Source organism: Zingiber officinale, chromosome 4A, assembly GCF_018446385.1.
Source record: "Zingiber officinale cultivar Zhangliang chromosome 4A, Zo_v1.1, whole genome shotgun sequence".
NCBI lineage: Eukaryota > Viridiplantae > Streptophyta > Magnoliopsida > Zingiberales > Zingiberaceae > Zingiber > Zingiber officinale.
The window spans coordinates 16135022-16160674 of record NC_055992.1 but is presented as its reverse complement, the minus strand read 5'-3'; the positions used below and the strand labels follow the sequence as shown (position 1 = coordinate 16160674).

The 25653-nt window shown below is 41.5% G+C and overlaps 1 protein-coding gene across 1 annotated transcript; it reads left to right on the top strand.

Moving 5' to 3' along the window:
* Positions 1-221: 221 nt before the first annotated feature.
* LOC121973171 ((S)-beta-bisabolene synthase-like) lies at positions 222-24982 on the top strand. The gene is made up of 7 exons (XM_042524747.1): positions 222-370; positions 536-791; positions 23151-23520; positions 23626-23847; positions 23928-24063; positions 24162-24413; positions 24549-24982. Exons 1-7 carry the CDS (start codon positions 251-253, stop codon positions 24840-24842), a joined length of 1650 nt encoding a protein of 549 aa, XP_042380681.1. The 5' UTR covers positions 222-250; the 3' UTR covers positions 24843-24982.
* The last annotated feature ends 671 nt before the right edge of the window (positions 24983-25653 follow it).

Sequence of the window (25653 nt, the reverse complement as noted above, 5' to 3'; positions counted from 1 at the left end):
AGAAATCCAGATAAAATATATATTAGATATATTTTATAATTTTAAAATCAAAATAAAAGGCATTTATTTTATAATTTAAAATAAAGAATAACTGCCCTTTGTTTCAATTGTCAGACATACTATTTAAATTTCCTTTTCATCCAACTACTCCCTTTGAAAAATTCAATTTTAAATTTAAGACTAGAAATCATCTATAAAATCAGACAACAAGCAGATGTCTCTTCATGCTTTTCAAAATCATATACAAATCATGGAGCTTGTTGATACTCCATCACTCAAGGCTTTCGAAGACGTGGTTGTTGATCGTCAGGTTGCAGGCTTCGATCCTAGCTTTTGGGGTGACTATTTTATTACAAATCAGAAATCACAGGTATCTATACACATTAGTACTTAGCTTGTTCGTATCGTTTCAATGCTTTGGATGATGCATCCTTCAGATATTAATTAGTATTGCATTGCAGTAATCGATCAATATATACATAATTCAGTATATATATAGTTAATATATCAATTTTCTCTTGCATCCATGATGTAGTCTGAGGCATGGATGAATGAAAGAGCTCAAGAGCTCAAGAACGAAGTAAGGAGTATGTTCCAAAACGTGACTGGCATCCTACAAACCATGAATCTAATTGATACAATTCAACTTCTTGGACTTGATTACCATTTCATGGAGGAAATAGCCAAAGCTTTAGACCATCTCAAGGATGTTGACATGAGCAAATACGGGCTCTATGATGTTGCTCTTCATTTTCGACTGCTTAGACAAAAAGGATTCAACATTTCTTCAGGTATATATTCAATGTTCTATTCTTATATATTTAGAGACCTAGCTAGATGATTTATCACGCCCTGGGGGAGTCTTTGTCAGAAAAAATTTCGATAACATCTCCCCTGTACGAATGACAATATGAAACTTGACTACATCAATACAGATACCTCGGCCAACACGCTTGGAACATATGTATAATAATATACCACGCAGTTTAGTATCACAATCCACTAAAACAACGATAAGGAAAATCATCCCAAATATCCTACTCCACTACACTCATAAAACTCAAATCATATTCCTACTCAACTACACCCATAAAATTTAAATCACAATGACGCAAATAAAATCAACTCACCTTTTCTGCTATCCAGACAGGCATGTAGCAGAACATATCTAAATAAAACTCCATCGACAAATAAAGGACCATACAAGATCCAAGTGCCAAAAAGATACAAGTCTAAAACATAGTCTAGTTAGTATAATAAGAAAAACCAAAAGACTAAACAAACATCCTTGCGATCTGTAGGGGGACTAGCGACTGAAAATCCTCCGGACAGCCTCAACCTGAAATAGTAATATCAACGAGGTGAGTCAACTCCTCAGCGGGTAACTACTGACATGCATAGTAAAAAATAACAACTAATAATAAATATGTGTATAGCCTCCTGGATATATATCATATGAAAAATGCAAAACTATGAGCAAGAGTATCTGTACTTACCAGGACTTGGGTAAAGGGATAACAAGGTCGTCAGACTAAGAGTATCATAAATCCTGTATGCATGTCAAACATATGCATCCACCAAATATGCATCATATAAAGTGCAACAAATACAAGCAATAAATGCATCAATGCGTATGATGCCAATGACATATCTTGGTCACCCCTACTGCCAGTTAGCCGTCTCACACACGATGGTGAGACCGAGTGGGTAGAGCTATCACAACCGTGCACTCTGCCATCACTACTCCTGATGAGTGTCCGAGTGGACGGGATGCTGTCGGAGTACACCTATCCTCCTTACCCCAAATCATAAGTGGGAGAGTTCAATGTTCTCATCTCCTTAAGCCAATCCAGAGGAGGGATCCCTGTCCTGCTATCACACTGCGGCACACTACCCATGAGTGGACCAACGGAGCCCTTGACAGAGCAACCTACTACAACACACCCTGCCTGATAAAAACTACTAACCCATGAGTGGTTGTGTGTGCAGATCCATGTAACTGGCGATGTGCTCAATAATAATGGAGCCAACAATCGCACAGCATGCAATCATGCGAGCTGGTGCATGACACTAAGCATGGAAATATCTTGATCCTATCCATCTCTACCAAAATGTGTACCAAATATATATGGATCAAATAATATAATCTAGGTACATAGGTCAGGTATGGTAAAATAAATCAATGTCCTGAACATAATAAGACATGGTATGTCATTACCTTAAGGTCATATATAATCAAAGGAACATGAATGCAACAGCAGAAAATAAATACAGCATGCTCAGGTAATAGATAATGACATACTAATGCAAAAATGAACATAAATATTACTATTTGTTAAATATTACTAAGCATATCAACATGACATATCAAAATAGATAAGTCAAGGTACCCACCTCCAATAAGAGGATCATATCCAAAATAGATCCCTCGTCGAAACACCGTCTCAAATCAAACTCCTATGATATCAAACATAATGTATTTAGCTATATAGCTAAATAAAAAATCTCTAAACCTATTTAATAATCTTATCCTTCCTTTATATTTAAAATATTTGAATTAAACAAATTCTAACTATTTCACCTTCCAATTAGGATTTGCAATTAGCATTATCAACCTAAACTTAATTCTTTTACCTCAAACTCACAGCCAAGTGATTGCTGGAGAAGGGCAGCTGTTGGAAATTGTGGCCGGAGTTACTGCTATCATAGTTTTGTTGCCGTCACTACCCAGGAACCATTGCTAGGCATTCTTCACAGTTAGACCATTCCCATAATGATATCAAAAATGCCAACCTCTGCGAATCTTGAACCCAAAAGTAAACAAACTTACCCAACCAACAGTTCCCTCTCTAGCAGAATCGGCGCAGTGAAGAGAGGCGAAGCGTCGGCTGTGCCAAGAGGTGCCAAGGGGTTCTGGGCGGTGCCGACCGATCAGCGACGGTAGTAGCCAGTGGCGAGCGGAAGACAGCTAGGGTACGACTCTCTGCCCTTGGTTGAAGATCGCCCCGTGCAGAGGTGCAGTGACAAGATTTAGGGCATGACTCAATGTTGCTTACCGCGAGGAGATGAACAGATCGGAGGGGGCAACTGCCGAACGGAACTCGACAATCGAAAGAGAAGGTTGCTCGGGTGTCTTACAACCGGAGAGTGCAGTGGAGACATGATGAAGAGGACTCGGGCTCCTTGCTCAGGCCGACCGCACCACTTCCTATGACGGTTGCTGCGTTGTTGGTGAGTCTCACACGAAGTGGTGATGACGCCCAGGTGATCGGCCTGAGCGGGCGGCAGCAGTGGCCAGTATCTAGCGAGAGGGAGACGGCGGTGGTGGAGACGGCTATGGAAGAGAGAAAGAAGGGGAAAAAGAATTGACGCAAGGGGAAGGCTCTGGTTCGAAGCTTTTGTACTCGTGGAGAAGAAGAGGAAGTGACGTGAGGGAGGGCGACGTCGGTTTGGGAGAAAAAGAGGTTAGGGCATGAGAGGAAGAGAGGCTCGGTGTGAGGAGATTAGGGCACGGGTTCGGCGGGGGAGAAAAGAAAAAGAAAATAAAAAGGAAAAGAAAAACCAAACTTTTCCTCGTTTCAATGGGGTAGCCTAAACAGGCTTTCTCGGGGCCCAATATTTGATCCTCTTAAACCTGTCATACGATCTCTGAAAAATTCCCAGAAAATTTCTAAAAGTTCCAGAAAATTCCCTTATGGTTATTTGCACTTTTTTCGATATTTTACATTCTCGTTATCTACGATCAGCAAGTACTAAAAGTAAATAGATAGTATAAATGCTGAACGAAAATATAACTTACATACCTCAAGTAAAAAGGTGGGGTATCGAGCTCGGATCGTATCCTCGAGCTCCCAGATAGCCTCCTCGTCCGAATGATGCTGCCATCCGACTTTAACCAGCCAGATAGTCTTATTCCACAACTGACGCTCTTCCGGTCCAGGATTCGTACCAGAACCTCCTCATAAGTAACGTCAGGCTAAATGAGAATTGAGATATCTGTCAACACATGTGCCGGGTCGGATATATATCTCCTCAGCATAGACACATGGAATACGCCGTGAACACCTGCCAGGGACGGTGGTAGTGCCAACTGGTAAGCTACTGCTCCAATCCTCTCCAAGATCTAGAAAGGTCCAAGTATCGTGGAGCTAGCTTACCTCGGATCCCAAATCTCTTCACCTCTTTCATGGGTGAGACTCGTAGAAATATATGGTCGCCAGCAGAGAACTCTAGGGGTCTCCGTCTCCGATCAGCATTAACTCTTCTGACGATCCTGCGCCTCTAACAACCTCCGTCTGATAGTACGGACTAACTTTGCCTCCTGCTGAGCTCTATGAGACCCTAGCAGTTGGACCTCCCCAGCCTCCTCCTAGAGGGTGGGTGTCTGACAAGGCTTACCATACAACGTTTCAAACGGTGCCATCTGAATAGTTGAATGAAAGCTATTGTTGTAGGTGAACTCTACCAATGGAAAATGGTCCTCCCAACTTCCTCCGAAATCCAATACACAAGACCTCAGCAAGTCCTCTAGAGTCTGAATGGTCCGCTTTGACTGTCCATAAGTCTGCAGATGGAAAGCTGTACTGAAACGAAGCTGAGTGCCCAAGGCCTGCTGCAAACTCTGCCAGAATTGAGACGTGAATAGAGGGTCCCTATCTGAAATAATACTCAAAGGAACTTCATGTAATTTCATGATCTCTCGGTAATACAAATCTGTCAATCGATCCAGGGAATCAATCTTTCATATTGCTAAGAAGTGCACCGATTTGGTTAATCGATCAACGATTACCCAAATTGTGTCATGGCCTCGTCGTGTCCTAGGCAAACCCACCACAAAATCCATGGTAATGTGTTCCCATTTCCAGTCAGGAATAGGAATCCGCTGAAGTAATCTGGCAGGTCACTGGTGCTTAGCCTTCACCTGCTGACAGACAAGACATCTAGCTACGAATTCCATAATGTCTTTCTTCATGCCGTTCCACCAACAGGAACATCTCAAATCTCGATACATGTGGGTCCCGCTTGGGTGGATAGCAAATCAGGAGCGATGAGCCTCCTGAAATAACTCCTCTTTGACCGGGTGAGATGGAGGTATGCATAATCGACCTCGAAAATATATAATACCCGCATCATCTCGAGTGAACCCTGTCTGCTGCCCGGAAGCTATCTGGCTGCCAATGAACTGAAAATGTTGATCACTGGCCTGGGCCACTCGGATCCTCGTCCTGATCGATGATTGAGCAACCATAGTAACCAAAACACCTCGCTCTGTCTGTCCCTGCTCCTCAAGGCCCAACTCAGAGAAAGCCTGAATCAAGTCCGTGACTGAAGCTCGGTGGCAAGCCAAAGTCCCTCTAGACTTCCTACTAAGTGCATCGATAACCACATTAGCTTCCCCCGGGTGATAGCTAATGGCACAATCGTAATCCTTCAGGAACCCCATCCATCTCCTCTGTTAGAGATTAAGTTCCTTCTGGATAAAAATATATTTGAAATTCTTATGATCCGTGAGAATCTCAAAGGTAATGCCGCTAAATCTTGAAAGCAAAGATGATGGTGGCTAGATCCAGATCATATACTGGGTAGTTCTTCTCATGCTCCTTCAACTGACGAGAAGCATAGGAGACTACTCTGCCGTGCTATATCAGAACAACGCCCAAACCCTGAAGAGATACGTCAGTGTAAAGTACGAATCCATCCTCTCCAGCGGGCAAAACAAAAACTGGAGCCGACACTAATCTCCGCTTTAGCTCTTGGAAGTTGGTCTCATAGGCCTCGAACCAAGTGAACTTCACGTCTTTCCTGGTCAGGCGTGTCAGTGGTGTTAGGATCGGTTGAGCTAGAGGGGGGGGGGGTGAATGGCTCACTTCGTTTTCTTGATCAACTTGATTTTGCGCAGCGGAAACTCGAAGGCAATGCTAACTCGGATATTTACTTGGTATCCACCTCCCCAAGGCGGTGACTAGTCCAAGGATCCACACCACTCACACTCTTCCACTATCAAAAACCCTCCTTCTCGGAATCACACCGAAGGTGGAGAAACCTTACACAGTTACAACCCTCCCTCTCCAAAGTAAAGAATCACACTCACCACAATGAAGAAGAAAAGAAATATTATAGACTTTAGAAAGGCTTCTTCTTTGCTGCGTGAGATTTGAGAAAGTAGCGAGAGGGAGATTCTGAACTTGAGCACCTTTTGAAGATCTTGAGCACTTGAGAGAGTTGAGACCTTGGAGAGCAATGGAACAGTATTTCTTTGTTTTCTTATCTCTTTTCTTTTTCTTTCATGCCTTTAAACATTGAGAAAACTAGCTGTTTCTCACGTAGCCGTCGCCGTGAATCGATCGGAGTCATATTTGGATCGATTCATAAGTATCCGTTGGAAACCATCGCATCACAATCAACAGCTTAGATTGCTTCACTTGAGTTTGAATCGATCGGTGCAATTCTTGAATTGATTCGGACCACTGCTCGTGAGATCGCAGCTCTGTGGATCGATCGCCCGATCGATTGAGTAACCTCAATCGATCGGCTGATCGATCCAAGGGAAATCTGTGCTATGCACAGAGGCTTCCTGGATCGATAGCTCGATCGATTGGATTGCCCCAATCGATCGGCTGATCGATCCAGAAGCATATTGTGCTTCGCACAGAAGCTTCCTGGATCGATCGCTCGATCGATTGGATTGCCCCAATCGATCGTTCGATCGATTGGATTTCCCCAATCGATCGTTCGATCGATTGGATTTCCCCAATCGATCGGCTGATCGATCCAGAAGCACTCTGTGCTTCGCGCAGAGCCTTCCCAATCGATCAGCCGATCGATTGGCTTCCTTCCAATCGATCGACTGATCGATCTAGAGGCATTCTGCCTTACAGCCGTGTCTAAATCGATTTTCCAATTGATTTCTGATACGTGAGGGATATTGCATCCAGCTTTTTGACCTGCAGGAACTTCTCTTGCCAAGAATCCAGTCCTCGACCTTCTTGGACTTCTCTCACCTTGCATCTGGTCTTCTGACCTGCAAGGATTCTTTTGCCAAGAATCCGGTCCTCGACCTTCTTGGACTTCTCTCACCTTGCATCTGGTCTTCTGACCTGCAAGGATTCTTTTGCCAAGAATCCGGTCCTCGACCTTCTTGGACTTCTCTTGCCTTGCATCCGGTCTTCCAACCTGCAAGAACTTCTCCTGCAAACTCACACTGTATGTTAGATCCAACGTATTAACCTAAACTTAAATAATTGTCAACACATTGAAACTTCCAGGGCATGATTGCACCAACAATCTCCCCCTTTTTGATGTTTGACAATCTATTTAAGTTTATGCCAATTTCCAATATATCAAAATAGTACAGTGATAAATAATGATTGCAACAACGCTGAAAATCATCTAAGTTAAACATAAGTAGTAAGTATGAGCATACATAGTAAGCTTGAGTTACAATTTAAATTTTATTTAGCATGAACTTCAACATATATCTCCCCCTTTGTCAATATCAAAAAATAGAACTCCCCCTCAAAATGTGTACTAAGCAAACACAATAACCCAAGGAGTACTCCCCCTAAACCACACAGATATTAACAAAATGTAACCACGTGAATTGTAGAAACAAAATAAAGGATAGACATAAAACTCGATAATTTGTACAATAGAGTTCACATAACATAAGGACTCCATAAGTCGATGACCAAAAGAGAGTTCACATAAGGACTCCATAACAACCATCCATAAGTCGTACAATAACCTATCACAAAGAGACATAAAACTCGATAAGATCATCGCCCGAAGGAGGGGGATCAACAGCAACAGGAGGAGGAGCCGAAGTAGTAGCTGGAGCAGGAACCTCTACAGAGTCAGCACCAGCAGCATCCGTAGCCTGGGGAACGGGAGCTGTGGATGGAGCAGACTGAGACGGATTACCCGTCACCCAGGAGCTCACTAAATCCACTAAGGTATCCATAGTCACTTGTATCGAAGTCTGTCAATGGACCATGGTCTCCATCATGGAACGCAGGTCGGCTACCTCCATGGTCAGCTCCTCCAGGCGAGTGTCGACAGTCTCCTCGAATGTCGGAGCAGCTGGCTCGGGGATATCCTCCTCAGCATCATCTGCCGCGAGAACCAATGCCTGTGCATCCCCCCTGTGGTGAGCCCTGGGTCCCTCACCAAAAGCACGTCCATCGCGCCATCGAACTCTCGCTGGACCACCAACTAAGCCCGTCTTCGTGAAGGAGCGGGAAGAAATCCAAGAATAAGCTATAGTCATGTGCTCCAACCGTCCCCGGGAGATATCTATCTTCTGGGACTCTAGCCAATCTGTGATAAGATGCCCGAAAGGCATATGGATCGTCTGCTGCACGGGCTGGGTAAAATGAATAATGCAATGAAAGATGTTCAGAGCGATGTTAATGTCAAGGGAATGACGAATGACATAGAGGGCAAACATATGAGGAGGTCGTAGAGCGGCTAAGGCACGAGAAACAATGGGGAAAAGGCAGTTGATGATCACTTTAAACAAGGCGTTGTTTTTAGCCGACAACTCAAGCGAAGAAAATTTTGTGATTTGAGCATGTGGTCCATCCGGACGAGGATGACCAAAAAGAAACTGATGCATGGATGCAATGCTGATATGCTCAAAAAGGTGGAGGCAGCTCATCGGGAAGAGTGGGATAAAAGACAAAATCATTGTTGGATGGTAGACAGTCAAGGAAAGATCGAAGAATCTCATAAGAGAAGTCCAAGCTCTGTTTCGCAACACGAGTGCGATAATTTACACCATCAGAAGTGTGCAAATTATTATAAAATTCGGAGACAAGACCTACATTGACATCCCTCTCACAGGTTAACAAAGAGTCAAGTTTATAATGCTTAAACCGATTATAGGTATCAAAACAAGATGTCCTATAGTATTGCAAATCAACTGATCTAGGGGTTATAAGTTTGAAGGTGTTTTTACTAAAAGCTTGTTACATTGCAGCATTTGGGAATCTCGGATCAGTAGGAGGTTGAGGACGTGAGGAAGGTACAGACGATCCTTCGCCCGATTCACGAACCTTTTGTTTCTTTCTGTGGGATAAAAAAAAACACAAGAGGTGGCACACATTTGGCAGTGCATTAGGGAAGGATATGTAAAAATGCAAGGGCAATGCATGAGGGATAATGCAATGCACAAAGACACACAAGACACATATAGATTAGGTCAAATATAGGAGCAAAAACCCAAAAAAAATAAGAAGAGAGCAAAGAAATTTACTTAGGGTTAGGGTTTTGAGACCGCATGTTGTGTGAGGATGCGCAGACGAGGAAAAGAGGCTGCCTAGTACGTCGAGAGAGAAGGAGCAGAACCGGAAGAGAAGTGGAAGAGCTCCCCTTCGCCGGAGAAGCACGTCAGAGTGAACGAGCGAGGCAGACGAAGAAGTCACCTGGAAAATCACCTAGGGCAAGACAGGGTTGAGAGAGAGAAAAGGAAGAGATGAGAATAAGCAGATCGATTCGAGAACCAGTGGATTTAGGGGTTTAAGACGGGTTTTAAATTCTCAATCGATCGACTGATCGATTGAGAACAAGTGAATCGATCGGTCGATCGATTCACGACGCTTCATTGAGAATTTGAACAGGTGTCTCAATCGATCCAACGATCGATTCAAACGGGATGAATCGATCCATTGATCGATTAAAATGGCTTCTGTGAAAATCGAAAGAACATCCCAATCGATCCATTGATCGATTGGAATGGTCTGAATTGATCCATTGATCGATTCAGATGCCTTCTGGAAAAACTCGAGTACGCGTTCTATGGTTAAACGAAAGTGTGTCGTAATCGATCCATTGATCGATCCAAAAGATCTGAATCGATCCATTGATCGATTCAGATGCTCTCTGGAGTGAAATGTGAACCTCCCAATCGATCGACCGATCGATTGGGAAGTCTGATATTTCTGCATTTATGAAAACCTTTCAGATCCAAGTTTTGGAAATGCACAAATAATTGTATATTCCTCTAAAATCACAAAATTTGGTGTAAACACTATTTATGTCTCATATTATCAAGGAAAAATAAAGGTTGACAAAAAGCGACACTCCCTAGACAAGATTTACACAAAATAAAAATTATTGAAAACATCAATGATTCGAGTGAGTCTTATCAAGGTTTCAAAAATAAGTATGGTGCCTATGGTGATTTTAAAAATTTCCAATTATAATCGTAGGGCAACGTGCACATGATTTGTACATGTGCTTTCCCTATGATTGGACAAATTAATGTTTCATATGAAAACCACTTTTCTTGACCAAAATAATGCATCATAACAAGCATCATGACCAAGCTAAATGTCCCTAATCTCTCACCCCATCTAAATCATATTAAGAGGACAATCCATGTTCTTGTGAGAGGCAATGTTAAGGTGAATAAACCTTAAAGAACTCTACCTATGAAGTGATCATGGAGGATGTGATTTAATCAATACAACACATTCCCAATTCCCTTCTAAGAAAGCTAAATTCAACTTCGGGAAGAGGTTTAGTGAAGATATCGGCTAGGTTTGATTTTGATCCAACATAATTTAAAATGATATCACCTCGAGTGATATAATCACGAATAAAATGATGTTTAACCTCTATGTGTTTCGTTCTTGAATGATGAACGAGATTTTTGATCAAGTTGATTGTACTCACATTATCACAAAGAACTTGAACATTGTTATAAGTAAGTTTATAGTCCTCTAGAGTATGAGTCATCCACAATAATTGTGATACACACTCTCCCATGGCAATATATTTCGCTTCGATTGTGGAGAGAGCTACACAATGTTGTTTTCTACTTGACCAACTTACCAAAGAGGACCCTAGAAATTGACAACTACCACTCGTACTTTTGCGATCCAATTTGCATCCGGCATAATCGGAATCGGTATAGCCCACTAGGTCAAAAGTTTCGGTTCTAGGATACCAAAGATCAACATTTTGAGTTCCCTTGAGATAACGAAGAATTCGCTTAACGGCACTCAAATGTGACTCCTTGGCACAAAATTGATACCGTGCACATATACCTACGGTAAAAAGTATGTCGAGTCTACTAGCCGTAAGATAGAGAAGACTCCCTATGGCACTATGATACACCTTGGAGTCAACTTCTTTCCCCTCAACATCTTTATCCAATTTAGTACTAGTGGCCATCGGAGTAGATATTTTCTTTGCATTTTCCATTCCAAATTTCTTAAAGAGCTCTTTGACGTATTTAGATTGATGAATGTAAATGTCTTCTTTTGTTTGCTTAATTTGTAACCCTAGGAAAAATGTCAATTCACCAACCAAACTCATTTCAAATTCACTCTCTATGTGATTAATGAATTCATTTAAATAATCTTTATTTGTAGAACCACAAATAATGTCATCTACATATACTTGGGCCACAAACATATCATTACTACTATTTTTCAAGAATAAAGTGGGATCAATTTTTCCTCTATGAAACCCTTTTGATACTAGAAATGTTGACAATCGTTCATACCAAGCCCGGGAAGCTTGTTTTAGCCCATATAAGGCCTTTTTAAGTTTATATACATGATTTGGATACTCCAAATTTTCAAACCCCGGTGGTTGCTCAACATATACTTCTTATTTTATAACACAATTCAAAAATACTGATTTTACATCCATTTGGTACAATTTGAACCCCTTGTGGGCGGCAAATGCCAACATCATCCTAATTGACTCCAATCTTGCTACGGGTGCATAAGTTTCATCATAGTCTAACTCTTCTACTTGATTGAAACCCCTAGCAACCAATCTAGCTTTGTTTCTCACAACTATCCCCTTATCATCAAGTTTGTTTCTAAAGACCCATTTTGTATCAATAATCGATTTGTTTGTAGGCCTAGGAACTAAATCCCAAACTTGACTTCTCTCAAATTGAGATAGTTCATCTTGCATTGCTAAAATCCAATCGGGATCAAACAAGGCATCATCAATGGTTTTTGGTTCTATTTGAGATATCAAGGCGACTTGGCTTCCTTCATTTCTAAAGTAGGATCGAGTTCTCACTCCTTGAGTGATGTCTCCTACTACTTGATCTAAGGGATGATTTACATGAATCCTAGTAAGTCTTGATTCTTGATTTATTATAATTTCAGGTTCAAGTGGCAAAGATTCATTCTTCTCACCATCACTTTCTTGACCTTGATGATCTACTCCATCCAATGTTAACTTCTCTAACTCAAAACATATTTCTTCATCGTTTGTTCTTATAGAGTTCAAAGAAGGATTTTCTTCAAAGACAACATTTAGTGATTCTTCAACTAATTTTGATCTTTTGTTGTAAATTCGGTACGTCTTGCTATGACTTGAGTAACCTACAAGGATCCCCTCATCCGCCTTAGCGGAAAACTTTCCCAAGTGATCTTTGGTGTTTAGAATATAGACCTTACACCCAAACACTCTAATATGCTTAATCGTAGGTGGTTTACCAAACCACAACTCATGAGGTGTTTTTCCTAGAAACCTATGTATTAATGTTCGATTTTGCACATAACATGCCATATTAATTGCTTCGGCCCATAGGAAGCTATGAAGTGAATATTCATTTAACATGCTCTGAGAGGCCTCTTGCAAAACCCTATTTTTCCTCTCAACAACTCCGTTTTGTTGAGGAGTCCTAGGGGTGGAAAATTCATGTTTATATCCTTTTTCTATACAAAAAGTTGTGAATCTATTATTTTCAAACTCACCTCCATGATCACTTCTTATCTTGTTTATCTTATGAGCCTTTTCATTTTCTACTCTATTACAAAAAGCAATCAAGGTATCTAGAGTTTGATCCTTATGTTTCAAGAAAAACACCCATGTATATCTAGTGTAATCATCCACAATAACAAAACAATATCAACTACCATTTAAAGAAATATATTTACTGCTATCAAATAAATCCATGTGAATGAGCTCCAAAACATTTGAGGTACTTACAACATTTTTACCTTTATGAGTAGCTTTGGTTTGCTTACCTATTTGACATGCATCACATATTTTATCTTTTTGAAACTTCAACTTTGGCAATCCTTGCACCAACTCCATCTTTGAAAGGTTTTTGATATTCTTCATGCTGGTGTGAGCGAGTCTCCGGTGCCAAAGCCACGTCTCCTCTTCTTTGGACATGAGACACTTAGCAAACACATTAGTAGCACCAAATAGTTCAACTTGATAAATATTCTCTCTTCTATGGCCTATGAAAATATTGGTGTTTAGTTCACTATGCTTGATTAGGCATTGAGATGAGTTGAACTCAACTCCATAACCCGAATCACATAGTTGACTAACACTTAAAAGATTAAAGACCATACCTTTTACTAATAGCACATTTTTTATAACAAATTTTTCGGAAATTCTAATCTCTCCTATTCCTACAACTTTTAATTCACCACTATTACCAAAAGAAATGGTACCTTTACTTTTGTGTCTAAATGATGAAAATTTTGATGAGTCCCCCGTCATATGCTTAGAACATCCACTATCTACGAACCATGTTGTTGGATGCTTCCCCTCGGCGCATGCCTGTTTAAACATGATAAACCAAATGTTTTGGTACCCAAACCTTGGGTCTGGTAGCATCAATAACAAATTGCTTGGGTACCCAAGCTTGAACAAACTTAACTCTTGAAGCATGATTTCTACTAATTAGAGACATGAATTTAACTTCCTTATCTTGTGATTTAAAACCTAGTCCCGCTTTGTTGTACACACCCCTTTGAGCTCCTAGAATCATGTCTAAATACTTTGAGCTTGAAGTAAATTTTTCTAGAGCACATCTAAGGTCATCAACTTGTAATTTCAACGATACATTTTCCTTTTTAAGATCATCAAAATCATTTTTGTCATTTTCATGAAGCATGCAAGTTTCACATGACACAATTTCTTTTTTAAGTGATTTCAAGTCATTTTGCAATTTCTTTACCTTCCCTTTTGATTTAGCTAGTGCATTGGTTAAGCATGCAATGGTGGCATACATCTTATCAAGCTTGGGAGAAATTACCTCGTCATCACTAGATGATGACTCACTTGAAGACTCCACATCCTCTCCATGACTATCTTCATCTTCACTATCTTCAACATGGCTTAAGGCCATGAGAGTCATGTGCTTTGAGCTCTTCCTTTCATCTTCTTCCGATGAGCTTGACGATGAGTCATCCCATGTGGCTTTCAAAGCCTTCTTCTTTTTCTTGATCTTTTCCTCTTGCTTCTTCAACTTTGGACACTCCGTTTTGTAGTGCCCCTTTTTCTTGCATTCATAGCAAATAACATCAGTCTTAGACTTAGAATCCATAAGAGATTTACCTTTTCTCTTTTCATCATTGAAAATCTTCTTGACATCCTTTTTGTCAAACTTCCTTGAATGTCTCATCATTCTTCGAACAAAGTTTGCCATTTCACTAGATGATAGCTCTTCATCACTATCACTATCACTATTTTGTTCAGATTCCGAAGATGACTCCTTCTTCTCCTTTTTCTTTTCCTTGTGCTTCTTTTTGCTCTTTTCACCTGCAACCAAAGCTATACCTTTCTCTTTGTGGCTTATGTTAGCTTGCTCATGTAATTCAAGTTCACAAAATAATTCATCCAACTTTACTATTGACAAATCCCTTGATACCTTATAGGCATCCACCATGGATGACCATAATGAGTTTCTTGGGAAGGATTTTAAAGCATACCTTATGAGGTCTCGGTTCTCTACACTCTCTCCAACTGAATGAAGACCGTTTAGGAGTTCCTTGAACCTCCCATGTAGTGAACTTACCGTTTCTCCCTCCTTCATTGTGAAATTTTGGAATTGGTTTATCAAGAGATCTCTCTTTGCAATTCTTGAATCCTTGGTGCCTTCATTTAGCTCAATGAGCTTGTCCCATAAATCCTTGGCACTCTTGAAAGGTCCGACCTTGTTGAGTTGTTCTGAGCTTAATCCACATTGAAGAGTCACAATCGCCTTTGCATTTGCTTGAGCCTTCATTTTTTGTTCAACAGTCCACCTTGATGATTCAAGCATTCTTCCATTTTCGGTTGGCGCCGTGAATCCCTCCATGATTGAGAACCACATGTCAATCTCGGTCATAAGATAGTGCTCCATGTGGCTCTTCCAATACGCGAAATTACTGCCTTCATAGAATGGTGGTCGTGAAGTACAATGTCCCTCCTTCAAAGACGTCTTGTAGCTCTTTAACTTGTGCTTTCTTGGTGATGAATCCTCAAAAGCAAACCAATGCTCTAATACCACTTGTTAGGATCGGTTGAGCTAGAGGGGAGGGGGGGGGGGTGAATGACTCACTTCGTTTTCTTGATCAACTTGATTTTGTGCAGCGGAAACTCACAGGCAATGCTAACTCGGATATTTACTTGGTATCCACCTCTCCAAGGAGGTGACTAGTCCAAGGATCCACACCACTCACACTCTTCCACTATCAAAAACCCTCCTTCTCAGAATCACACCGAAAGTGGAGAAATCTTACACAGTTACAACCCTCCCTCTCTAAAGTAAAGAATCACACTCACCACAATGAAGAAGAAAAGAAATATTACAGACTTTAGAAAGGCTTCTTCTTCGCTGCGTGAGATTTGAGAAAGTAGCGAGAGGGAGATTCTGAACTTGAGTACCTTTTGAAGATCTTGAGCACTTGAGAGAGTTGAGACCTTGGAGAGCAATGGAACAGTATTTCTTTGTTTTCTTATCTCTTTTCTTTTTCTTTCATTCCTTTAAACATTGAGAAAACTAGTCGTTTCTCAAGTAGTCGTCGCCGTGAATCGATCGGAGTCATATTTGGATCGATTCATAAGTATCCGTTGGAAACCATCACATCACGATCAACGGCTTAGATTGCTTCACTTGAGTTTGAATCGATCGGTGCAATTCTTGAATCAATTCAGACCACTGCTCGTGAGATCGCAGCTTTGTGGATCGATCGCCCGATCGATTGAGTAACCTCAATCGATCGGTTGATCGATCCAAGGGAAATCTGTGCTACGCATAGAGGCTTCCTGGATCAATCGCTCGATCGATTGGATTGCCCCAATCGATCGGCTGATCGATCCAGAAGCATTCTGTGCTTCGCACAGAAGCTTCCTGGATCGATCGCTCGATTGATTGGATTGCCCCAATCGATCGGCTGATCGCTCCAGAAGCATTCTGTGCTTCGCACAGAAGCTTCCTGGATCAATCGTTCGATCGATTGGATTTCCCCAATCGATCGGCTGATCGATCCAGAAGCACTCTGTGCTTCGCGCAGAGCCTTCCCAATCGATCGACCGATCGATTGGCTTCCTTCCAATCGATCGACTGATCGATCCAGAGGCATTCTGCCTTACAGCCGTGTCTAAATCAATTTTCTAATCGATTTCTGATATGTGAGGGATCGTGCATCCAGCTTTATGACCTGTAGGAACTTCTCTTGCCAAGAATCCGGTCCTCGACCTTCTTGGACTTCTCTCACCTTGCATCCTGTCTTCTGACCTGCAAGGATTCTTTTGCCAAGAATCCGGTGCTCGACCTTCTTGGACTTCTCTTGCCTTGCATCTGGTCTTCCGACCTGCAAGAACTTCTCCTGCAAACTCACACTGTATGTTAGATCCAACGTATTAACCTAAACTTAAATAATTATCAACGCATTAAAACTTTCAGGGCATGATTGCACCAACAAGTGGTATAGCTATGTGGGAGAAACCCTCAACAAAATGTCTATAATATCCTGCCAGTCCCAAGAAACTCCGGATCTCCTGTACTGATTTCGGCTGCTCCCAGCTGGTGACAGCCTCTATCTTCTGAGAGTCTACTGAAATACCTTAGCTAGAGATCACGTGACCCAGAAAATCGACTGAAGATAGCCAGAAGGTACACTTGCTGAACTTCGCATATAGCTGATGTCGTCGAAGAGTTCCCAAGACTGTATGAAGATGCTGCGCATGTTCTTCCTCAGAACGCGAGTAAACCAATATGTCATCGATGAAAATGATAACAAATTGATCAAGATACTCCAGGAAGACACGGTTCATCAAATCCATAGATACTGCTGGAGCATTGGTAAGCCCAAATGACATTACCAAGAACTCATAATGGTCGTATCTGGTATGGAATGCTCTCTTTTGAATATCAGATTCTTTGACTCTCAACTGATGATATCCAGACTGCAGATCAATCTTAGAATACACTGATGTACCTCCGAACTGATCAAATAAATCCTCGATCTGAGGTAAGAGGTACTTATTTCTGATGGTCACTGCATTCAGCTGTCTATAATCTATGCACAACCTCAGAGTACTATCTTTTTTCTTGACAAATAATACCAGAGAACCCCACGGAGAAGCACTAGGGCATATAAATCCCCGGTCTAAAAGTTCCTGGAGTTGAACCTTCAGTTCGTTCAACTCTTTTGGTGTCATATGGTAAGGAGCTTTCGATATCGGTGTGGTTCCCGGAATCAACTCAATAGCAAACTCCACTTGCCTTCTGGGAGGCAAACCTGGTAGCTCCTCTGGAAATACATCCGGATACTCTCGGACTACTGGAACATCGGAGAGTTGAGAACTACTGCCATCTTCAGTATTAATCAAAGATAACAGAAAACCCTGACAACCATGTGACATCAGCTTTTGAGCCTGAATCTCTGAAATAGTCGATATGTCGTCGTCTCTAATGCAAGTGAAATCCCATGAGGGTTGGTTCGGAGGCTGGCATGTGACCACCCTCGTCTGGCAATCAACAATGGCATGATATGCTGACAGCCAATCCATGCCAAGAATAATATCAAACTCGACCATTTCCAGTACTAAAAGATCTACCGTAAGTATCTTGTCGCCAAAGTCTAACGGGCAACCTCTGACCTCCTGGGTGACGTCCAAAGTATCACCGGATGGTAGAGAGATGGTCAGTTACTACGGTCTAATAGTGGGTAATCTACCAATCTCCCTCATAAATGTACTGGATATAAAAGAATGCGAACTACCAGTATCTATCAGCATATCAGCAGATAAGACATAAATGAAAATTGTACCATGGAAAACGAATCTGTCGACCCATTACGCATCCTCTATGGTGACCGCATGAATCCGTCCAGTCTCTGGCGGAGGTGGAGGTGGTAGCGCTGCCAGCTGCGGTTGCATCTGGCCAAGAGCCGCTCACTGAGGCGGTGCTGGATACGAGGCCAGAGGTATAAGTGAGGACTGTGACTGATACTGTACTGGTGGCTGTGACTACGTCTAGTACTGAACCAGAGGCTGGGGCTGCCAATACTAGACTAGGGGCTGAGGCTACAACTGATATAGAGATCCCACAACAGAACTCTATGGTACTATGAGGGCATTGGGTGCTCCTGTCCATGCATGCCACAAGCAGCAGCTGCAGGGGGAGCTATCCTCTGCTGGCGATGCGAAGTTTGAGCTCTATGTCCTCCTCGCTGAGTCCCTAGCTGACTGAGCTAAACTCCATGACCAGAAACTCCGGAAGCAATATGCTGAGCCTTCAGCGAATAATCTCGGCTCATCTGCCCAGGCAGTTTGCAATAATAGCAAACTGACTGTCCTAAGGTGCAGGCTGATGTGGTGTGCTCTCTGGACCCACACCGGGCGCAATGGATGTCACCGACAGGTTATTTCCGAGTTTGCTGAGGAGGCCGGAAACATCCTAATGAAAATCACCTCGATTTCTGAGGCTGACCAGATGCCGCAGAAGTTCCTTGACCTGTTCGATTGCGATCACTCTGCTGCTGTGTAGCCTGTGGCTGCTGGATCTATCCAGATGTCCAATCCGTATTTTTCTTTTTCTTGTCCGGGTATACTCTCTGGTAAGCTGACTCTATCATCAGGGCTCTCTCCAATGTCTCTAAATAGGAAGAATTTCCAAAACTAGCAAGCTTTACTTGCAGATGCTCATCCAGTCCCTAGATAAACTGAAGCATACGGGACTTGTCCTCAGCACCTAATTCTGGACAAAACCTGGCCAACCGATTAAACTCTGCATTGTACTCTGTCACTGAGCGATTGTTTTGACGCAGACTCAGAAAATCCTACCGGCGAGTCATCTGATATGCTCGTGGACAATACCGGCTCTCAAAAGCCTCTCTGAAACTCGCCCAGGTAATATTCTGCTCGTTTATAATGGAACGTTGCATATCCCACCAGGTGTCGGCCTCATCCCATAGATGGAAAGCAGCTTGCTCCGCTTTCTCCCACTCAGAGCAAGCAATGTAGAAGAAGGTCCGCTCCATAGTTTCAATCCAGGACTGAGTCACACTCGAATCAATCCCTCCACGGAATAATGTGAATCGACTCTTCATCAACTCTACTATGTTAGAATCCGGACTCGTGCCACGATAATATAGTGAGGTAGGTAGGGATCGTCGCGGGAACTGGCAAAATCACTGGAGCTAGTGCTACAGGTGGTACCGCTGGATATACCTGGGGAGGTACTCTCGATGCTGTTGCATAAACTGGGGCATATACCACTGGTGGTATTGCAGGATCGATATGAGTGGCCATAGCTGGAGGTACGGTAGGTGGTGGTACCGAAAATGGCGTAATCGGTACTGCTAGTGAGGGTGCTAGGTACACTATAGGAACTAGGGGCGTGGGTGCCGCTGGTGCTGGGTACACGGTAGGTCCAGGTTGCGGTGGTGTCGGGTATGCCGCAGCCTCTGCTGGTGGAGGTATCGGGTTTGCGACGGGTGGTACAGTGTGTACGGTATGGGTGGGTACCTTTAACGAAGCCACCGGAGTCTGAGAGCCCGACACACCCGTAGTATCTTGAGTCTGTCCCTAATCGACAGGCTCAAGCCCAGTAGGGATCTCTAGCGAGTCCGTTGCCCGAGATTCCAAAGTCCTCTTACATGGTCGTCCAACACTACGTCTTGCAGATACTGTCCATGTAGATCTCCTCATATATGTTAAGTTATAACTCAGATATTACCACAAGTAACAAAAATTATAAAATTACCTTTTTACCTATTTGTCATCAGGAGATGTTCCATTGCTGTCTAGTCCCCACATATAACCTCGGAATCCCGTACGAGAAATTCGACGGAAACCCGTACAAATCTGAAAAATAAATACCTAAGTTAACTAGCAAACTTGGGTTAACTCTCAAATCCAGAACACGAAAAGTAGGTATCGTAACCCGCTCTGATACCAAATAAATTGGTATCAGATTAACACGCAAAACCAAAATCCGAATACCAAGCATCAGAAACTTGGCTCTGATACCAAATAAATTGTCACGCCCCGGGGGAATCCCTGCCAGAAGAAATTTCGGCAGCATCTTCCCTGTACGGGTGACAATATGAAACTTGACTACATCAATCCAGATACCTCAGCCAACACGGCTGGAACATATGTATAATAACATACCACGCAGTTTAGTATCACAATCAACTAAAACAACGATAAAGAAAATCATCCCAAATATCCTACTCCATTATACTCATAAAACTCAAATCATATTCCTACTCAACTACACCCATAAAACTCAAATCACAATGACGCAAATAAAATCAACTCACCTCTTCCCAGGCAGACATGTAGCAGAACATATCCAAATAAAACTCTATCAACAAATAAAGGATCATACAAGATCCAAGTGCCAAAAAGATACAAGTCTAAAACATAGTCTAGATAGTATAATAAGAAAAACCAAAAGACTAAACAAACATCCTTGCGATATGCAGGGGGATTAGCGACTGAAAATCCTCCGGATAGCCTCAACCTGAAATAGTAATATCAACGGGGTGAGTCAACTCCTCAGCGGGTAACTACTGACATGCATAGTAAAAAATAACAACTAATAATAAATATGTGTACAGCTTCCTGGATATATATCATATGAAAAATGCAAAACTATGAGCAAGAGTATCTGTACTAACCAGGACCTGGGTAAAGGGATAACAAGGTCGTCAGACTGAGAGTATCATAAATCCTGTATGAATGTCAAACATATGCATCCACCGAATATGTAGCATATAAAGTGCAGCAAACACAAGCAATAAAAGCATCAATACGTATGATGTCAATGACATGTCCTGGTCACTCCTACTGCAGTCAGCCGTCTCACACACGATGGTGAGACCGAGTGGGTAGGGTTGTGACAATCGTGCACTCTGCCATCACTGCTCCTGATGAGTGGTCGAGTGGACGGGATGCTGTCGGAGTACACCTATCCTCCTTATCCCAAATCATAAGTGGGGGAGCTCAATGCTCTCATCTCCCTGAGCCAATCTAGAGGAGGGATCCCTATCTTGCTATCACGCTGCATCACACTACCCATGAGTATACCAACGGAGCCCTTGATAGAGCAACCTACTGCAACACACCCTGCCTGATAAAAACTACTAACCCATGAGTAGTTGTGTGTGCAGATCCATGTAACTGGCGATGTGCTCAATAATAATGGAGCCAACAATCGCATAGCATGCAATCATGCGAGATGATGTATGACACTAAGCATGGAAATATCCTGATCCTATCCATCTCTACCATAATGTGTACCAAAGATATATGGATCAAATAATATGATCTAGGTACATAGGTCAGGTATGGTAAAAGAAATTAATGTCCTGAACATAATAAGACATGGTATGTCATTACCTTAAGGTCATATATAATCAAAGGAACACGAATGCAACAACAAGAAATAAATACAGCATGCTCAGGTAATAGATAATGACATACCAATGCAAAAATGAACATAAATATTACTATTTGTTAAATATTACTAAGCATATCAACATGACATATCAAAATAGATAAGTCAAGGTACCCGCCTCCAATAAGAGGATCGTATCCAAAATAGATCCCTCGTCGAGACACCGTCTCGAATCAAACTCCTATGATATCAAACATAATGTATTTAGCTATATAGCTAAATAAAAATCTCTAAACCTATTTAATAATCTTATCCTTCCTTTATATTTAAAATTCTTGAATTAAACAAATTCTAACTATTTCACCTTCCAATTAGGATTTGCAACTAGCATTATCAACCTAAACTTAATTCTCTTACCTCAAATTCACAGCCAAGTGACTGCTGGAGAAGGGTAGCTGCTAGAAATTGTGATCGGAGTTACTGCTATCACAGTTTTGTTGCCGTCACTACCTAGGAACCACTGCCAGGCATTCTTCACAGTTATACCATTCCCATAATGATATCAAAACGCGAACCTCTGCGAATCTTGAACCCAAAAGTAAACAGACTTACCCAACTAGCAGTTTCCCTCTCTGGCAGAATCGGCGCAGTGAAGAGAGGCGAGGCGTCGGTTGCGCCAAGAGGTGTCGAGGGGTTCTGGGTGGTGCCGGCCGATCAGTGGTGGCAGTAGCCAATGGCGAGCGGAAGACGACTAAGGCACGACTCTCTGCCCTTGGTTGAAGATCACCCATTGCAGAGGTGCAGTGGCGAGATCTAGGGCACGACTCAATGTTGCTTGGTGCGAGGAGATGAGCGGATCAGAGGGGGCAACTGCCGAACGGAACTCAACAATCTAAAGAGAAGGTTGCTCGGGTGGCTTGCAATCGGCGAGTGCAATGGAGACACAATGAAGAGGACTCGGGCTCCTTGCTCAGGCCAACCCTCACCACTTCCTATGACGGCCACTACATTGTTGGTGAGTCTCACACGAAGTGGTGACGACGCCCAGGTGATCGTCCGGAGTGGGCGGTGACAGTGGCTAGTATCTGGCGAGAGGGAGACGACGATGGTGGAGACGGCTAGGGCAGAGGGAAAGAAGGGGAAAAAGAATCGACGCAAGGGGAAGGCTCAGGTTCGAAGCTTTTGTACTCGTGGAGAAGAAGAGGAAGTGACGTGAGGGAGGGCGGCGCCGGTTTGGGAGAAGGAGCGGTTAGGGCGTGAGAGGAGAAGAGGCTCGGCGTTTAGGGCATGGGTTTGGCGGGGGAGAAAAGAAAAAGAAAATAAAAAAGAAAAAAAATCAAATTTTTTCTCGTTTAAATGGGCTAGTCTAAACAGGCTTTTCCGGAGACCAATATTTGATCCCCTTATATTTATCATACGAGATCTGAAAAATTTTCATAAAATTTTTAAATATTCCAGTAAATTTTCTTATGGTTATTCACCCTTTGTTTTTTTTTTGGTATTTTACATGATTATTTATATATTTAGTGCATAATATATAATGCAGATGTATTTAAAAAGTACATGGATGAGGGAAAATTTATGGAAGAACTAAAAGATGATGCTAAGGGTCTCCTGAGCTTATATAATGCGGCTTACCTTGGAACTAAAAAAGAGACTATACTCCATGAAGCCATGTCTTTTACTAAAGATAATCTTACATCTTTGTTAAAAGATCTAAATCCAACATTTGCAAAGCTAGTGTCTCTCACTCTCAAGACACCTATTCAACGAAGCATGAAACGAATTTTCACAAGAAGCTACATCTCTATTTACCAAGATGAACCAACACTAAATGAAACAATACTTGAGCTTGCAAAGTTGGACTTCAACATATTACAACATCTCCACCAGGAGGAGCTCAAGAAAATATGCACGTAAGTTTTTGGGTAAAATGAGTCACATATTTTGATGTACGTGTGAGTATTTAAACAATTTTATATAAGGCACCTTACTTATATATGACACTGATATACATGCAGGTGGTGGAAGAATTTGAATTTAGACATTATGCATCTAAATTTTGTTCGAGACCGAGTGGTGGAATCTTATTGTTGGTTGATGGTGATACGTCATGAACCCAGTTGTTCTCGTGCTCGACTCTTTGCGACTAAGCTACTTATGTTCATTACTGTCTTGGATGACTTCTATGATAGCTACAGCACACTAGAAGAGAGTCGACTACTGACAGACGCAATCCAAAGGCATGATTGACATCTGTAACTACAATAAAATTAAATCACGTTTTTTTTTAAGATTAGTAACCAATTTTTTATTCATGCAGGTGGAGCCCTAATGCAGTAGATCAACTACCAGAATACTTAAGGGATTTCTTTCTCAAAATGTTGAGCACTTTTCAGGAATTTGAAAATGAACTTGCACCGGAGGAGACGTTTCGAATATTGTACCTCAAGGAACATGTATGTCTATGCGTCCTGGCTACATTTTTTTCCCACTATATATATATATATATATATAACCAGGTCTTAGTTATTCTCTGTTAATTAACTATGTGTAGTGGAAATTTCAAGCTCAAACTTACTTCAAGGAATGCCAATGGAGGGATGACAAGTATGTGCCCAAGTTAGAAGAGCACATGCGTGTTTCAATCATAAGTGTTGGATTTATCTTGTTTTCCTGCGTACTTTTGAGTGGCATGGAGGAGGCAGTGGCCACAAAGGAAGCATTTGAATGGTTCGAAGGCTCATCAAAGATCGCAGAAGCTTGTGGAACAATTGCCCGTATCACTAATGACATAGCTTCAAAGGAGGTATATATATAGAAACCATAACTTAAGTTTTTTTTTTTTTTTGTGTATGGGAATTTATAATCCCAATAGGAACCCGAGAACATATGCAAATTTATATATGCTTGATAGACACCTTTTTCTTTTTTTGGGTTGAAGCGAGAACAAAAGAGGATACATGTTGCCTCAACAATAGATTGCTATATGAAGGAACATGGAACATCAGAAGATGTTGCATGTGAGAAGCTCCTAGGCTTTGTTGAAGATGCATGGAAGACTATGAACGAGGAGCTCCTTATTGCAACTGGATTGTCTAGAGAAGTAACCGAAGTATTACTCCACTTTACGCGAAGTACAGAAGTTATATACAAGCATGGCGATGGATTCACAGAACCTGACACTTCGATGAAGGAAATCATCTTTTCTCTACTTGTTCATCCTATTCCTGTTTGATGACAGTAGCGTTACAATCATGTACTATCTGATATCTTATATTGTTGTGTGCCTAAGTTATTATCGTAGAAATAAAAGGGGAAGAAAGAGTGAAATAATTTGTTCTTGTTATTGTTGAAGCCAAATAAGCCCATATATACAAGTTTTTTACGAGTTGTATACAATGTAATAAATTATGATGATATTAATTATGGCATGCAATCTTAGAATTATGGTGACAATAAGAATTATGATAATTGCATACCTAATATGAATTGTATGTTAAGCTCTTGTTGACAATTGTAATTTTTATAGATATGTAAATTTTATCATAACTACTACTTTTCTGTATCCAATTTTATTGGATGGCTCCGAAGAGACTCATTACTACTACTTTTGCTATCATTACCCCTTGCTTTTGTAGCAAAATTAAGGTAATTACACTCATCTCAAGTTTCCTTCACAATCCGTCCCCAAATTATATGGAGGTAAATCATGAGACCGTTGGGAAGTGATCCATTATCTATTGTAACAAAGATGTCATCCTCTTAGATACTTAATGACATTATAGAGGTGATGAATATGTTGAGTTTGGATGCTAATAAGAAATCATTGTCTTATTAATGGTGTGGTGAAGGTATCTGAAATCTTATCATACATGGAGATATAGAAAATAAGTTGTTGTCAATTCACTACATGTTTTTTTTTAAAATAAAAATAAAAATTAATTTCCAGATATCATATTTGTAACAAGATATGTAATGCTAATATTGTCACACAAAATTTTAAATATATTAATGGTATCCAAATGTTATTCAGAGAGAAAATTTAA

Excerpts from the sequence above, each read along its gene's own strand:
- LOC121973171 (XM_042524747.1), top strand. The coding sequence starts at position 251 with ATGGAGCTTGTTGATACTCCATCACTCAAGGCTTTCGAAGACGTGGTT. Across the intron at positions 371-535 it reads TTACAAATCAGAAATCACAG|TCTGAGGCATGGATGAATGA; the intron begins GTATCTATACAC and ends TCCATGATGTAG. Across the intron at positions 792-23,150 it reads AGGATTCAACATTTCTTCAG|ATGTATTTAAAAAGTACATG; the intron begins GTATATATTCAA and ends TATATAATGCAG.